The 18,348-nt window shown below is 35.2% G+C and overlaps 1 protein-coding gene across 8 annotated transcripts in view; it reads right to left on the bottom strand.

The window, feature by feature from the left end:
* Positions 1 to 18,348, bottom strand: part of KTN1 (kinectin 1) — a 107,531-nt gene that overhangs the window by 2,350 nt on the left and 86,833 nt on the right. For 4 of the 8 annotated variants that reach the window (XM_042943324.1, XM_042943321.1, XM_042943326.1 and 1 more), the window contains 10 exons: positions 16,308 to 16,397; positions 12,478 to 12,558; positions 11,599 to 11,688; positions 11,378 to 11,470; positions 10,192 to 10,263; positions 9,870 to 9,953; positions 9,624 to 9,707; positions 6,937 to 7,020; positions 5,228 to 5,320; positions 4,033 to 4,153 (listed from right to left, as the gene is read on the bottom strand). In XM_042943324.1, the coding sequence (XP_042799258.1) occupies positions 4,040 to 4,153; positions 5,228 to 5,320; positions 6,937 to 7,020; positions 9,624 to 9,707; positions 9,870 to 9,953; positions 10,192 to 10,263; positions 11,378 to 11,470; positions 11,599 to 11,688; positions 12,478 to 12,558; positions 16,308 to 16,397 (885 nt within the window). In that variant the 3' untranslated portion in view covers positions 4,033 to 4,039. Of the gene's footprint in view, positions 1 to 1,808; positions 1,951 to 4,032; positions 4,154 to 5,227; positions 5,321 to 6,936; positions 7,021 to 9,623; positions 9,708 to 9,869; positions 9,954 to 10,191; positions 10,264 to 11,377; positions 11,471 to 11,598; positions 11,689 to 12,477; positions 12,559 to 16,307; positions 16,398 to 18,348 lie in introns of those variants that run through there. The other 4 variants (XM_042943325.1, XM_042943327.1, XM_042943328.1 and 1 more) reach the window with 2 other exon arrangements.

Below are 18,348 nucleotides of genomic sequence, written 5' to 3'. Positions count from 1 at the left end.
AATTCACTACTGACAAACCAAATACCAACTTTAGGAAAAAGTCAGAATTGACTACACGAGCAAGAAGAGGCTGGCAACTAAGGATTAGCCAGATGAAGAGAAAAGAAAGCAGCAACAAAAGGGGTCAGAGCACAGAATGCGTGGATTAAAGGAGAAGAAAAGTACTGATTAAGAGCATAGGTGCTGGGCAGAGATCACCTCGACTCAAATCCCAGCTCATCCAGTTACCAGCTGCATGACCTTGGGCAAATTACAGGAACCTCTTTGGGTCCGTTATAAAATGGTAATAATCAATAATAATGATAATGATAATAATAATACCACCTATCTACCATCCTAGGTTGTTGTCAAGATTAAATGAATGACCACATGTCAGAAGCCTGCTCATGCTTAGGAGCACACTCATAAAGTGACTGCTGTTAAAATTATCGTCCTACCTCCCCAGGATTCCATACCCTGGTTCCAAGGTAACAGGACCTGAATGTTATGGTCTGAATGTTTGTGTCTCCCAAAATTTATATGTTGAGAGTCTAACTCCCAATGCAATGGCATTTGGAAGTGAGGCCTTTGGAAGACTCCACCATCATGAATGGGATTAGTGTCCTTCTAAAAGAGATCCAAGAGAGCTCTCTTGCCCCTTCTGCCATGCAAGGACACTGTGGGAAGATGACCGTCTTTAAACCAGGAAGGTCTCACCAGGCACAGAATCTGCTGCAGCCCTGATCTTGGACTCTGCAGCCCCCAGAACCATCAAATATAAATGTTGTTTAAGCCACCCAGTCTATGGGATTTTTGTTATAGCAGCCCAGACTAAGACTCTGGAGTAATAAAATCTTCTGATATGGTCAGATACACACTTTGAATACTGAGAAGCTAGGCAAACATGAAACATAAAGAAAAATAGATATCTGAAAGATAGGTAACAAAAAAAAAGGTTATACTATAAAGTACTAGTGTTGCCAGTTCAAACCTAAAAAAAATGACCTCAACTCATGAAAAAGGGAAGGAATGATAATCTCTTTTGGGGAGGGAGAGAGGGAGGAGGGATAGGAGATGGATAGGAAGACTTCCAAAAGAGAAGGCTTAAGGGTTTACAAATTAAGTCTGTAAGATCAATATACCTACCCCTACATGCTAAGTAACATATATTAGGATTTAGAAAACTAAATTACTACATGTCATCACCTCTCTCATTTTTGTCTTTCAAACATTGTCTTTCCCTTATCAAAACTGTACAGCATTATTTTGAACAATTCATATGTACTTGTGGTGCATACTTAAAAGAAGTAATTTTCCTGACATCAGATATTAATCTATTATCTACATTTTGATGATTAAGCAAATTAAACTTCCAATTTAATCATCAGGTAGTAGTTTGGATTTTTTTCTCATCATAAGTACTAGTTTTAAGAGAGTTCAACGAGAGAGAGAAAACACTGAGCAAAAATGATGGCTAAAGTTAAAACACTGAGGGTAACATAAGCATTTAAAAAATTTTTTTTAATGTTCATTTATTTTGAGGGAGAGAGAGACAGAATGTGAGCGGGGGAGGATCAGAGAAAGAGGGAGACAGAATCTGAAGCAGGCTCCAGGCTCTGAGTTGTCAGCACAGAGCCCGACAGGGAGGGGCTCGAACTCACGAACCGTGAGATCATAACCTGAAGTCGGATGCTCAACCGACTGAGCGACCCAGGCACCCCTGGTAACATAAACATTTAAAGGGCACAAAGAAGAGCTGTGGGAACCAACGGATGTGTAGGGAAGTGTTATCACTGTCAATGCCGGGTAGAACCTATAGACGACAGAGTTCTCAAGTGCCTGGTGGACGGTGATCTTCATACAATCCATCCTATCCTTCACAATGCACTGCTGATGCTCAACCACCCTTTCACTTGTCAAACCTGGACTTCTGTTCATTAGCTGATAAGAGTTAGCACTCAGGGGAGCTACCTGCCAAACAATAGCTCAGTTTTAGTTGTACTGCCAGGATATATATATTTTAAAAGTTACTATAATTTCATACATCAGAGAAAACAAATCTGAAAAATAAAAGTGTTATACTACCATCAATCAGTATTTAGTCTCAAACTTAATATGATGAAGACCAATGTAGAAACAGGTTCACAAGACTTAATATGAGCAAACCATGTGTTTGGGAAGAAAAAGAAATATTAAGGGACACCTCTGAGATGACGGAGAGATGCGACTGACAAGGTTGAAAGACAAGGATAGTAAGTATTCTTGGAATTTTTTAGGCTCTCAAAAATGAAGCCCTTTCCCTATCACACAAAGGCCTATGGCCTGACTCCAGCATATTTAGCATATTTCATAACTATTTTCAGTTTTTATACTGAAAACTATTATACTTTCTTATACTTTCAGTATTAAAAGAAAGTCCTGTATCAGATCTAGCAATTAGGAAATCACTAATGACCCCAGCAAAAAAGTTTTCACTGGAATGGTATTCTAGACTAGAGGAAGCTGTTAACAGCAAGTAGAGAAGTGCATACTGTGAGAATAGTTTAAGAATATCTGTTAAACAAACAAAATTAAGGTGGTATCCTGAAGGAAGTATGAGGTTAAAACAAGACATCAGAACAGGTTTTTAAGACTACAGAAGGAACATGTGCAGTAAAGAGAGTAAGGCTGAAAACATGAGAGAAAGAGTTTCCCAATGAAACAGGAAGCAAGTTATTTTCCAATTTGGAGAAGGGAGGTAATGTGGCAGAAGTTTATATGCTATGGAGAGATCAGCTTACCAAGGATAAAAGATTAAGGAGTAATTATTTTTGCTGGCAGTTTAAAAGAATGAGCTGGGTTTATCTACAAAGTCTTTTAGAGGTAACTGACCTGAAATAGCATTTTAAAGGAGATTTTATGCCAAGACAGGTCAGAAGACAATCGTTCTATGAAAGTGAGATAGACTGCTGCCCCTGTAATCAAAATGGTGACCCGCTCAACTTTTCCAGGACACCTAACCTATCCTGAGGGCAATAAAATTTCATAACATGGTTAGGTTAATGATAGGTTTATTTATCTTCAATTCAGACTCTCACTTCAGGAGTTAAAAACTGGGATTTCTTGGGGCGCCTGGGTGGCTCAGTCGGCTAAGCGTCCGACTTCGGCTCAGGTCACGATCTCACTGTCCGTGGGTTCGAGCCCCGCGTCGGGCTCTGTGCTGACTGCTCAGAGCCTGGAGCCTGTTTCAGATTCTGTGTCTCCCTCTCTCTGACCCTCCCCCGTTCATGCTCTGTCTCTCTCTGTCTCAAAAATAAATAAATGTTAAAAAAAAAAACCAAAAAAACCCAAAAAAAACCTGGGATTTCTTGGGGCGCCTGGGTGGCTCAGTCAGTTAAAATTCCAACTTTAGCCCAGGTCATGATCTCACAGTTTGTGAGTTTGAGCCCTGCATCGGGCTCTATGAGGATGGCTCAGAGCCTGGAGCCTGCTTTGGATTCTGTGTCTCCCTCTCTCTGCCCCTCCTCCACTCACTCACTCACTCTCAAAAAATGAATAAACATTAAAAAAGGGGGAATTTCTTTACCCTATAAGCACACATAAGTAAAACTCGGTTTCCAGTTTAAAGAAATTGTGATAATCTGATTTTCAATTCAGCATCTTACCTCAGTAAAAACATTAGTCACTTTATTTTACCAAGTCATTAAAAAAAATCACATAGATCCTGTACCAGAACGAAGATGAGGATAAACTAAAGAAACAGGTGCACACATTATGCAATGAACAAAACCTAGGTGAACAAGTTACAAGAGAGTCTGTTTTATAAGAAGGTCAAAGGTGGCAAAAATAAAAGGATTTTCCCCCTCCAAGCCACAAGACCAAAATATGTTAAGAGATGGAAATAAAGCTCCAAGAAACCTAAAGCTATCATCTGGAGGTACGGAGAGTGAGAAAGGGGGAATATTTCCATTAGGGCAACAAGAGCTTCTGTACTCACGGCAAGCATACGCTACAGACACATTCACATACACAGTGTCAATAACCCACAGACAATGACACTTCAGTTATCCTTACCTAATGCCTAGTAGTGTTCTTTCTCCTTTGTGAGCTGTTGGTTTACTGCCTCAAGCAGCTGCTGTAACTGTGTTACAGTCTGATTTAGACTTACAGACATCGTCTCCTTCTCAGAAGACTCCTAAAGAGAAGGGGAAAGTGATGAGAAACTCCAGAATAAGGAAAAGGCATTTGCAACCAAAATAGAAAATATTTTATTGTTGTTTTAAATACAAACATGAAAAATACTGAAAATCACATGAGAATAAATAATAACAAAAACCACATAAAGAAATATAGTGTGTGCAAGGGACTTGGGTGGCTCAGTCAGTTAAGTATCCAACGGGCTCAGGTCATGATCTCACGGTTTATGAGATTGAGCCCTACACTGGGCTCTGTGCTGACAGCTCAGAGCCTGGAGTCTGCTTCAGAATCTGTGTCTTCCTCTCTCTCTCTTTCATGTTCTGTCCCTCCCCCACTCACGCTCTGTCTCTCTCTCTCTCTCTTAAAAATAAACAAACATTAAAAAAGAAATATTGCTTGCTACCTAGGGGTGCAAATAAGGTTGCACCAAAGAAAGCTAGGTTACAAATGTTACTAGGCCAACAAAGGCAACAATCTAGACCCTGAATATCAGTTATAAATCCATTTCTCTTTTCAGAAAAAAATTCGCCAGACACCAAAGGAAAGCACATTCATAACAGTAAAAGTAAGTTCACATATACTGAGCTAGGCACTACTGTAAATGTTACAGACTATTCTAAGTGTTTTATATAGGAACTCATTTATTCCCTTCAACAATCCTATAGGATTGGTACTATTATCACTGCCTTTCACAGATGGGGCAACTAAAGCACAGAGAGGCTAAGGAAAGTTGTCCAAAGCTACTAAGCAGCAGGGTCAGGATTCAAGCCCAGGCAGCAGTCTACCAAAGTCCACACTCTTAAGCAGTATACCATAATACTTACAACACAAACATTAAAATGAATATAACACCTTATTAAGCTAAAGTGAAAACATACTTAATAAAAACACTGCACTTCAGAGATAAAATATATCATAGAAAAGATGGCTTTCGGTAAGAATTCAATGTAACTGATGGACATACGTTACAAAGACATTTTTTAAGTCAGAGATGGTTCTTGCACACTTTTAATTCTTCACGTGATTTACAAGGTAATTAGCCTAGAGATGTGCGGTTAAAGAAAACGCATACCGTGTCTGGGGAAACATCACTATTCTCAATAACAGTAGTGTCTCCAGCAGCTTTTACTATTTTTGACTGGATAAGATCAAGTGACTGTTGAGCCTGTAAGGAAAACAATATGGTAGCCTCGAAATACTACAACTGATAAACATATGAGAAAAAAAATGAGCGATTTTCTTACATATTCTGTACAAGATTAAATAAAGCTCATGTCAAAATATAGGTACAGCCAATCTATTGTTTTTCTCTCCAAAATGAAAACAGCTTCCTCCCTGACCAGATTATAAAAACACATGCTCACTGCTTATTGTCTGAAAAGTTCAAACAATACAGAAAATGTATAAAGAAATTTAAAAAAGAAATAACCACAGTTGATATTTAGGTTATTAGTCTAGATAAGGCATCGGCCAATTCTGGACACAGCCTGTCTTTGTATAGCTCGCAAACTAAGAGTGGTTTTTACATTTTTAAAGCATTGTGTTAAGCACACCAGCAAAAATGAATATGTGAGAGAAACCATATATGCCCCACAAATCCTAAAAAAGTCAGTGGGTTTGCCCAGACTCTCTTGTCCAGATCCCTCTTGTATACATCTTGCGACAGTAGAAAATATGGGCAGAAACTTTCATATAAATGGGATTTTAACATACATGCTGTTTTATACTTGTTTGTTTCACAAAGTATTTTTGTTAACTTTTTATATCAATAAATATTTATGTGCATTTCCAATCAAATGTTGCACAGTATTTCTGTTGTAAGTAACACGGCACATCCTTATCTTTGAGCACCTGTTTAATATCCTTAGTATCTGAGAAACCAAACTGCTAGGCTAAAAGCGCACGTTGTATATTTTGATCAAGGTCAAAAATTAAAAGCACATATCAAAGTAAATCAGATTGCTCATCCTTGACAATGTATCACGTATCTAAGTTTGAGCTGATACAAAACATCCTGAGTTCACATTTTATGTTCTGATAACACTAACACCAAAGTAACTTAAAGCTATTCTGAATTCCTAGATTGTGTTTTCCATCATGCTAAACGTACTCTATAGATTCCTAGGCTTCTAGATAACAATTACAAGCTATATCATACAGAACAAATAAAAATATTTCTCTCAACTTTTAAAAAAGTGACATATTTGTTTTGCTAATGACTCCCACAAACACAGACTCTAAAGCAGCTGATATAAGCATATGTAAGCTGCATTACTAAAAATATCTAACAATTACAAATAACTTATTAATCTAATGTAAAAAGAAATGTAATCTTAAAAACTGCCCATTTATATGAGTCAAAGAAAGTGTACTTCTACAAAGAAACAAAAGGCACAAATTTCTGAAACATCTTTTAGATCTATAAAAATCTAAAGAAACATGCTTTGTAAGCAACTACATAAGCAAATCTCAACAAAACAATAAATGGATGTAACCAAATTTTTAAGAGTACCTTCACTCAAATTTAAAACTTAATCTGTACTTCATAAAGCAAGTACTTATATAAATGTGTTGAAATAATGAAGCAAATTAAGAATGGAAAAACAAGCCAAAATTTTTGTTCCAAAAATGTGACTGTAAAACAGCTTCAATTTATAAACACATTAATGTGCAAAAAAAAAAAAAAAAAAAAAAAATCTACAATTAGCAGTGTGTTTGCTTAAGATTCAAAGCACAACACAGTATGATGATATGGCATCTTCAGGACAAGCCACATCTTACCTTATGCAAGTCGCCAGCTACCTTCTGTCTTTCACTTTGTTCAGTTCTAAGCTTTGTGAGTGTTTCATTTAATTGTGTCTTTAACTGTAAAAATAAAGGAACACCACAGTTAACTTAATCTGCATCCTTCTTTGATTGTGCTGAGACCTCTAGAAGAATGAATGAGAAAGAATGGGATCGCTAACAGTTATTATGCACAGTGGATTAGCCAATATGCTGCACCAGATGTATAGAAAAGCTAAGCGGTGGAGGTTCCCATCTGTAAAGCTAAATATAAGAAAAGCTATAGAAACAAACTAGAGTTTAGAATAGAAAACTGCAAATGTAAAAACAAAACCATCACATTCCAGTAAAGGGCTTTTAAAAAGTGTTACTTAATCACTATTCATTAAGTACTTCGTTCATATTTAAATTATTCCGAATTAAAAGGCAAGTAGTCAGAAATTTTACTAATTAGTTTTTTAAGGCTTTCTTGACCTCTCCAGTTAAGAGTCAACTGTGTAATATTTTAAAAGACATTGAACAGAAGATTACAAATACAGTAAAATGAAAACTTAAAAATTTAGAAGTTGATAATCCTTTAAAACATCACTGAAGAGATCAGTGCAAGACCACAATGGCCTAATTATACAAGAGATATCTTAAGATATGTCTCAACAACCACTTTGTCAAAATAGTTGTAAAGTTCCATAAACTCTAGTGTCAGTATATAATGCCTTTTCCCATGATAAATGTTCCAATTAAATATGAATAAGGGAAAGGGATTATACTGACAAAAAAATAACTTTCTTATTAAAGTCATCAGGTTAACTGACCTTGCCTCGCACCTATTGGCCTAAATTTCCAAACAGTTCCTTAAGACCCATAAAGGGGAAATAGAAGATCCTAACCTTCAGACTGGAGAGAAAATTAGTGAGGGACTTTTCATGTGGAAATTTGATTTTGGGAACTCTATTTAAATACCCAAATGCTTCAGTTTTTGCTCCTTTACCTAACTCTAATTTAGTACATCAGAGAGATTATTCCAAACACACAAAGTATGTACAGGAAAACAAAATTATTTTATCTTAAAATGTGGCAACAGTTATCCTGAGCAAACAAAAAGAAGACTCAAATGAAGATTCAAGGCAAAAATAAGAAACAAATACCATTTAAAATGGTCTCTTAATGGAAGTAGGTAAAAACTACAAAGAGAACATCAGGCCAAATGAAGACTAAACTATAATCCTATGGGCTCGATACTACCGTTGGAGTCAGCTACCTAGGACCAAAGTTAAAAGTAAAATCTTGGGGTGCCTGGGTGGCTCAGTTGGTTGAGCCTCCAACTTCAGTTCCCGTCACGGTCTCACATTTCTTGAGTTCAAGTCCCACATTGGGCTCTCTGCTGTCAGGGCAAGGCCTGCTTCAGATCCTCTGTCTTCCTCTTTCTCTGCCCCCCCCCCGCTCACTCTCTCTCTCTCTCTCTCTCTCAAAAATAAACTTAAAAATAAAATTTTTAAAAAGTAAGATCTCTAACAATAGTAGTTAAACATTTTTTAACAACACATTGTAGGGTAGGGCTTATGGCTTGTAGCTGTGACATAATCTCAGTCCCAATCTGTGCAATATAATAGTAAGCATATGTATAAAACCAGTCACACTGCAGTGGAAATGACTTAATTAAAGTAAAATGAAGATAAGTAAAAACCAAAATTTTATTTCAAAACTAAAGGGGAGGGCAGGAGAAGGCTCAAATGTGTACATTTCAAAGAGGCCTACTTTGAAAACTCATTCCCATAAATCACTGCCATAACAAAGAAGACCAGCCAAATGAGTGAGTTAAGAAGTTTTCTTTGATATACACAGCAGTATAAGAAAGTTCCAAAGTGTGCAGGATTAATTTGGGCTAAGAGGAACTTACAATCTTATAATCTTCCTAGAGTTTATCCAAGTACTTTAAATCTAGTCATGTGCTATAACAATTTTTAAGTCACAGAAAGACATGATTGTTTGAAACATACAACAAGATAGTCCTATTTATCTAACAACTAAGCTTGTCATAATCAGTGTAAATTGCCAGAAAATTTAAGAGTGGGAATACAGGGTACTCTATGTTTTATAAGGCATTTAGCTAAACTTAGTTATCTTTACGTCTATAGATTAGAATTACCATGCTCTAAATGTTATAATAATGATAAAGAATTTTCACAAGCTTTTTGTTATCTATAATCTATAGAAAGACCAGTTAAAATATGGAATGAATTATCGTCCTTGAATGAAGAAGACGTATCTTCAACCTTCAATAATCTCCTTCCAGGTTAGAAAATAAGAGGTCCAGTTAAGCATGGTAACTGAGAAAACAATCTTCACAATTCAGCCAATATTTAGCTGTCTGATTCACTTCTTTATTCACTGAAAATAATGCTGTCCAAGAAACAGGTTTTATAAAACACAGAAATTTTTTCTGGAGAAGAGTTGCAAGCCCAACATGCTATTGTTAGAGGAGCTAAGAAAGGAGGGGTCATCTTAGGAGTAAAGAAAAGAAAGATCATCTTAGGAAGTCATCAGAATATGAAGATTATCTTAAACTTACAAAAATGCCAAGCTAAAGAGGTTAGCAAGGAGAAGAAGTCTGGATGGCTTCTCCACATGTCAACACAAGTGTTTTCAGAGCCTACTTGATACCCAGTGGAGAACAAGCTTCTTACCAAATTTAGCTCTTCATTCTGTCTTACTGCTTCAGAATATGAATCATCAAGTTTTTTCTGCAATTCAGTCAACAGATCTTTCAGCTGCAATGAAGTTTAGAGTTTAAGATTGATCTCCTTATGATATCCCATGTTTTGTATGCTACTCGGAAGCTCCGCCACAAACAACTTCTACGGAAACACTATCACTGTTATAAACTTCATTTAAATTGAGAAGCAAGGTAGAAAAAGTTCTACTGTAAGTACCTCTCTGACTTCCGTAACATAGGTAGATCGCTCAAGTTCTGCCTTCTCTAGTTCCATTTCCAAATGCTCTCGCTCTCTTCTCAGCTGGCAAAGCAACAAAGAAGGAAAAGTTAACATATTTAAGATCTCCTTTCACAATGCTCCCCCATAATGAAAAGTTATAACACAAACATAACACTTTATCATCTCAAACACTACCCATGATATTCTTAAAAGCATAACAACTGCATCATTAGATAACAGAAATCTTAACACATAGATCTTAAGACAACCCTTAATACTAAAAATGAGTCCACAGGTTACAAGTGATGAAGTAACATACATTTTCAATATCTTTACTTTCTCTTCTTAATCGCTCTAGCTCTTGTTCTGAAGATGTGAATGACAACTGCATCTGAAATGCGAAACAATCATATGACCACGTAAACCTTGTTGCAGTTTAAGCAGACACTTCAGAGGTTCTGAAATGTATCTCATTTAAAATCATACTGAATTTTAAAAGACTTTAAATATGAGAGTATGACATTTGATTTAACCAGTAGTCAAACCCACCCCATTTGCATGATATTAAGGCCTAGCTAAAAGTGCTGAATTTTTTTAAAACAATCAACTAATAACTGGCTGTATTTAATCCCCAAATGCATTAACATAGAATACCATTGGCAACCCTAGATTTTGCACAGGTTGGCACCGGAAAACAAGTGATTATTACATATTTTTATTGAAGTATAATTGACATACAATATCCTGTTAGTTTCAGGTGTACATTATAGTGATTCGATTACTTTCATACATTACAAAATGGCCCCCAAAGTCTAGTTACTATCTGTCACCATACAAAGATGACACCCTTTACCACAGCCAAATAAATGGGAGAAAAATTACAGTAACATTCAGATCACATGAAAAGAAGTTTTTCTTGAATACTGTATCATGGATCACATATCAATGCTGTAAAGCTTTTTTTTTTTTTAATTTTTTTTTAAACATTTATTTTTGAGACAGAGAGAGAGAGAGAGAGAGAGAGAGAGCGAGCGCGCGCGAGCATGAATGGAGGAGGGTCAGAGAGAGGGAGACACAGAATCTGAAACAGGCTCCAGGCTCTGAGCTGTCAGCACAGAGCCCAACGCAGGCCTTGAACTCACGGACCGTGAGATCATTACCTGAGCCAAAGTCGGCCGCTTAACCAACTGAGCCACCCAGGAGCCCCAATGAAAAGCTTATTTTGAACCCCAAATTCTTTGCCTTATGTTCAAAGCACTTTACATCCTCTATCACTACTGTCTGGTCGTACACTAAACAAGTGATTCTCAAACTTGGGTGGGCATTAGAATCCATTGTGGGGGTGCTTGAAACACAGACTGCTGTCCCCACAGTTTCATATTCAGAAAACCTCAGGTGGGGCCAAGAAAAAGCATTTCTAACCAGTTTCCACATTACACTGATGCTACTGATCCAGGGCCCACATTCTTCAGAACTACTGCACTATGCTTTTCTTTTGTAAATACCTGTTTAATAGTCTTCTGTGATTCATCGACCTTAACTTTCCATTTGTTTTCTTCTTGCTCCACACTTCTCTGTAGCTTCTGTAAAATTCCTTCCTATGGGCAAAAGAATGGTTGTTTTGAAAAATTCATGTTCTAATGACAAGATCAGTATTTAAGACTCTAAGGAATACGTTAATAATTTAAAAATAAAACTAAAATGTAGACTAAAAATCATTTCCTACTGTTTCTGCAAGGACGGATTTATATTTTTCACACTCGAGCTGTAACAATGTGTGCATTTCATCAGCTTCTTTCAGCTTGTGCTCTAGAACCTACAGAGAATAAAATAAAGAAAAATTCTCTAGTTTTACCAGGAAACTGTGTACTTCAAATTTGTTGCAGTATTTAATGGTATATTTTGACAAATGATTTCTGACTGCTTTATAGTGAAACACTACATTTCAACCTTCTTAAGTAAAAATAAAGTTCAATGACCTTTTTGGTCACTCAGTCTTCACTAATAAAACTCCCTGAGTCTGATTATTATAAAATATATTACACAATTTTATAATAAATAGGCTTATCGCTCTTTAGCAGGATGGTAAAATCAAAGCAGACCCACAAGTGAAGTCAAGTCACAACACCTATGCTACACACACATGGAAAAGAGGATTTTATTCATGCCACTTGAGATACAAAATATCTTCCAAACATTAGCAAAGATAAAGACACATCTAGATTCTGAACACTCTTAATGATGTATTTGGGGATACTTTAGCAAACCAGTCAGTTTCTACCTACCTACCTCAACTGATCTTTACTTTTTAAACAGACTAAAAACAGAGTAAGAGATAGTTAAATATACAGTTTTAGAAGTGATTACAATACAGAGTTAAAAAAACAGCAAACATTAGCTTTGTATATGTACCAAATGCAATGAAGACTTGTGGCATTTCTACCAAAATTTATTCAAAATGAAATCACTTTCTTACACTTTCTCAAAAGGTCATTATTCTACTCATAATATATACTTTATTGTTCCACGCTCATAAAGGTAAATTCGGATTTACTTCATTTTTCCATGTCGGTTAAAACAGAGATACTTCATTTCTTGAACTAACCTTAACCTCCTCTGAACTTGAAGTTTCAGCCACACATTCTTTTGCCTTCTTTTCAAATCCATGCAGCCATTCACGATAATTCTGTAACAAAGAAAAGTCAAAATAAGCAATTTCCAAAAATACCTAAACGAAATAGGGACAAAATTTTAAATAACCAAACTAGAGGACTATGAAAGAAACCACCTCTCTGGAAATTTCGAAGAAAAACTGCTGTGTAAATTGTACCTAACCCAGATTTGAAAATAAACACTAAAAATATACCTAGGTACTACCATCAAAATCAAATCTTATTTACTTTGACCAAGGTTATCGGCAACTGAATTCGGGACTTAGATAGAGATCTAGGCTCACTTAATTCCAGCCTCTACCACTTAAATAGTGCCAGGACTAACAGATTCAATCTTTAAAACAGAGAAAGAATTTTCAAAACTTTTTTCAGATAAACCAGTTCTCAAAAACTAAGTAACCCGAGTTCTCAAACTGAAAGTTCAACGGAAAATACTCAATTCAGAGGATTTCAAACTCCATGAAGATGCTCCAGAGATTCTGAACATACCTCAAAATAAATATGTATTATGAAGTGTTTTTAAAATCATAATGAGAAGTGATAAGAATACACAAACATTTACTTGTTTAAAAATAACAAAAACTCTATTTGTGCTAATAGGTTAAATGGATGCAAACCCAGGCATATGTTTTGGTTTTAGTAATTATTCTAAATTTTAGAACAAATTGTGCTACATTTTTAATGCTTCTTATCCAAATTTTAAACTCTGGTAAAGAGTATTTGTTAACAAATACCTAAAAAGAAGAAGAAGAGGAAATTTGATTTAAAGTCCTTGGTTTAATTTACTCCAAGAAAAAAGAACACACATGAAATTTCTATTAACTGCTCTAACATCAAGCATTACTTATGTGCTGAATCAGGATTCTCTATACTCTATCAAATAAGAATTAAAAAAAAACAATAAAACTGGATGCTGAGATCACCCCCACAATACAATACCCCACAGTATAAATTAGTCAAGAGTCTCTATTAAAAAAAAGCTAATTTAGTTGCTTAATGTTTGTAAACATTCCTCTAGGTTATATAGTTTAGATCTTTCCTATAAGGATTTGCTTAGCACAAAAACAAAACAGTAAAAGGATTATACTTCAGGTATACAAGTCCTTTTATACCTGACTATATTGGCTTAAGATTAAATTTAAAGCTGCTTTATTATCTTAAGTTAAATAAATTATCCTATCCTTCATACCTTTAAAAACCTAAAACACTACACTCTAAGAGGTATAGTTAATATATTCCTCAAATATAGACTACATGCAGAAATATTCAACTTTTAACAAGTGGATGAACCAAAGCCAAATATCATCATCCAAGTCTAACGGCGATTTATAAACATTTATAGTGTCAAAAACATTTGGCTATTGAGGGTGGGTAATACGGTTGGTAAGAATAAATCTGTTACATAAAAAAGGATTTTTAATGCTGGTGATCTTACACAATCTTTCAAGAATAGGTATTACAAGGGGTGCCTGGGTGGCTCAGTCAGTTAAGTGTCCAACTTTGGCTTAGGTCATCATCTCACAGTTTGTGGTATCAAGCCCCGCGTCTGGCTCTGTGCTGACAACTCAGAGCCTGGAGCCTGCTTCGGATTCTATGTCTCTCTGTCTCTCTCTCTGCCCCTTCCCTGCTCACACTCTGTCTCTTTCTCTACCTCTCAAAAATAAACTTAAAAAAATTTAAATTAAAAAAAAGAATAGATATTATAAACCATTAACTCTCTTGGCTCATAAAAATACTGTCAAAGAAATCAATCCCCAAATTTTATTTCCATTAAGTAATAAAATTAAAGTGGGAATAAAGAATTAAAAACACATTATGGCCACAAAAGAAAAAATATAAAATAGATGAATAACAACCCCTTCTTCTAGGTTCAAAGTTAAGACCAGCACTAGAACTGACAATGTATCCATTTGCCTATCCAGTGCAAGTTATTTCATCAGTTAAACCCACAGTGGTAGAGATCTACCAAACTGATCAAACCTGAATGTATCCTCAACAGTTACAAAGGAAACAAAAGAATTGTTGCTTCTCGTACAAGTTCAACTTAGACTGTATGTAGATATAATCTGAGAACAAGAGCTAAACTCAAACTACACATAGAACAGGCTGTTAAGTTTATTTATACCACACCTAGTGCCCACAGGAAGAGCCAAGAGTTCCTTGGAGAAACAGTTGATTCCAAGTTTGAGGTAGAAAATGTTGACATAGCACTGCTTTGTCAAAAGGATTGGATAGCCAGCCTAAATAAGTTCCAATGGGCCGAAGAAAGACAAGCAGACATTTATAGACCTCATGACAGAAGTGCACAACACTGCCCATGAAATATTGCCCTACTCCACCCTACGTCCAAAGTATTGAATCTGAATCTAATCAAGCCTCTATGGACCAGCAATTTATGAGATATACAAAGGACAGAGAACACACTGACACTACAAGGGTGGAGTCAGCTAAATCCAGACTAGGAAACTTCATATGAAACCATTAGGTTTTAAAAAAGAGAGAGAGAGAAGGGGTGTTGCTGACATTTAGGAGGGGATCCATGGAATTTAAAAAAAAAAAAAAAAAAAATCTAAGAGACATCTTAAACCAATTACATATTGACCTTACTTAAGGTCCTGATTAAAACAAACTAAAGTAAGTGGTGGGGCGCCTGGGTGGCTCAGTTGGTTTAGTGTCCGACTTCAGCTCAGGTCATGATATCATGGTTCATGAGTTTAAGCCCTGCGGTGGGCTCTGTACTGACAGCTCAGAGTCTGAAGCCTGCTTCGGTTCTGTGTCTCCCTCTCTCTCTGTCCCTCCTCAGCTCATGCTTGGTCTGCCTCTCTCTCTCAACAATAAATAAACATTAAAAAGAAAACAACAAACTAAAGTAAGTGGTTATTTCATTAAAATTAAAAATTTATATAACAAATGGAGAAATGTATTGACAAAATGTATGAAATTAAAGATTTTTTTCATGTAATTTTTTTAAAGGAATCCTTATCTTTTAGAAATACATACTAAAATAGCTATTGATGAAATGCTTTGATGTTTGATTTCTTTCAAAATAATCTAGAAAGTACAGGAAAGGAGGTAAAACAAGACTGTGTATTGATGTATGGAAGGGGGTACATCAGGCTCATTACGCTATTCTACTTTTGAGTGTGTATACAATTTTCCATTAAAATAAAATTTTTAAAAAAAGACCTACAACACCATTTTACAAAACTACGTGCACACTCACTTTCTCTGCCTCAAATATTCACTGTAATAATTCTGTGAATCAAAGCAACTTTTCTCATTTAACCTCAAGTAAAGCAAGCTGTTCTGTACTACCTTCAAGCCTTTTGCTTAAAGAAGTTAACAGATGTTGAGTTTTGAAAAGAAAAAAAAGCCTCAAAGTATTAAACACATTTAATTAGAAAATAAAGTGCTCCTAAAACTAAGAAGCAATCATTTAAAATTAAGCTCTATTTTGAATAAAGCCATTAAAAACATTACTGATTTAGTAAACATTAAGAAATTTTTCTTTCCCAAATATGCTTATGATCCTCTAAATAATATATTACGTAAATTTTGTAGCATACAACAAAAGTATCAGTTGTATAAAGAGAAATGAGTTTTGAACCAAGTTATTTATCTTACCTACTCAAAAGCACCCTAAGTTAAAAATGGAAAAGATTAAGGAATAGATGTACTTGTGAACCAAGTGCAGAATGCTCATTACAACTTCCTTGAATAATGATAAAGATGACATGTGCAAAGAAATAAAAATCAATCTTACCAAATTAGGAGGAACAGACACCTTTGGAAATAATTTTTTGAGAACTTCTTTAGCTTCTAATTCAACAGCTTCCACATGTTGTTGTCTTTCCTAAAGCAGAAGATGAACCAAATCAAACTTACAAGATTATAGAATTAAAAAAAAAAAAAGTTACAGTCTTTTAAGTTCTAAGGGAGAAAAAAGTCACAGTATTTTAAAAATTCATCTTAATACTGGTAAAAGTTAAAATTTCTCTTTTTAAAATATTAAAATGCTTCTGTAAGAAAAAATCTGCAAAATCTCTAAAGCATCCTAAATAACCATGTCTTATATTAATCAAGCCAAGGCAATATCTGATAATTCCCTTGCCATTAGAAATCAAGTGATTTGCCCCTCAATTCAAAAAACAGAAACAAAAATAAGAAAACAAAAAATACACTTCCTATAGCTAAAACTTTAAACTACATGTTATAAAAAAAAAAAAAAAAAAACACTTCCTATAGCTAAAAGTTAAACTATATGCAAAAAATATGCATCTGAGCAACATTGAGGCTTATGGTCTAGCAAATCTCTCTACAAAAAAAATGCACTACTGATGGACTATAATAATGATGGGATTAAAATGGCAAATCTCACATTTCCAGCTTCAAGGTCAAGTGAAGTTACTTATGCTAAACAAAGAAAAAAAAGGCTGTCAAAATTTGATGGGTGGTACATATGGGAAAAAGAGGAAAGAGGAAAAACTCATGGCAATTAATTCATTAATACCAAGCATCAAGAAAACTAATTCTGACACTTGTAGGGACTCTGTCAGCTGTAAATTTAAAGGTATTACAAATGCATGTCTAAATTTGGTGATTTTAAAACCAAGTACAATGGGTATCAATTATTAACTCAAAACCATGGTTTGTCAAAATTAGGGTAACAACTTGATCACAAGCAAAATAAAACTCTAATAATCAAACTACCTCTACCAGATTTTTTAAAAAATGACATCTATAAAAATGCACATCTAAACCAAGCCAAGAAAAAACATTTATGAAGCTGAGGTGACAAGACAAGCAAGCTAACAACATCTCAACCCTATCTTTCCAACATCATCTAAATGCGACCTTTGAAATCCAGTACTGATTTAAGAGGCATACGCACCAATTTAGAAAATCTAACATGAAAATCTAAAATTACACAATAAAAACTAGAGATTAATCATATTCTCTGCAGACACAAAAAAACTTTACTCAAGATTAGTGGCAGGGCTTTACTAGATGTTTTAATGGAGTATTTTCAATGATTCAATAAATTTTCAGAAATACACCCATCTAACTGCATAAGATACATTCATTCAAAGAAAATTAACCGCTGATTCAGAATTAATTCACAATTAAGAGGTCATTTTTGGGGCACCTGGGTGGCGCAGTCGGTTAAGCGTCCGACTTCGGCTCAGGTCACGATCTCGCGGTCCGTGAGTTTGAGCCCCGAGTCAGGCTCTGTGCTGACAGCTCAGAGCCTGGAGCCTGTTTCAGATTCTGTGTCTCCCTCTCTCTCTGCCCCTCCCCTGTTCATGCTCTGTCTCTGTCTCAAAAATAAATAAACGTTAAAAAAAATTAAAAAAAAAAAGAGGTCATTTTTATCATGTGACCACAGAAGTGGTAGAACAATCACTGAAGAAAAATAGGAAAAGAGGCACTTTTTAGAAAGCTTTCCAAGGTAAAAAGAATCTAAGTAAAAGAAACAAGTGTCAAACTTATAACAAGAGGCAAAAAAAATGAGAAGTTACTTTTGATTTGTACTAATTTTGCTAAAAAGTTTTCATTTGATACAGTAGTTTGGTTGTGGATAGCAATCTCCATTCTACTTTAATGCCTAGAAAAGATCTTATGTTGAAAATTGCTATCTCTATCTAAGTGTAATATATACGAAGTATCTTTCATGTGAACTTATCATTGATAGTAGCTCCTCAAGAATACTTACTAATTTAAAGATAAACCTGAAAAAGTAGTATACCATCCTCGCCTACATTTTAGGTAAGATTATTACTTATTTGTATCATCTAAAACACTAA

This window comes from Panthera leo, chromosome B3 (assembly GCF_018350215.1).
Source record: "Panthera leo isolate Ple1 chromosome B3, P.leo_Ple1_pat1.1, whole genome shotgun sequence".
Taxonomy (NCBI): Eukaryota; Metazoa; Chordata; class Mammalia; order Carnivora; family Felidae; genus Panthera; species Panthera leo.
The sequence above is the reverse complement of the archived record's forward strand: the minus strand, read 5'-3'. Positions and strand labels throughout refer to the sequence as shown.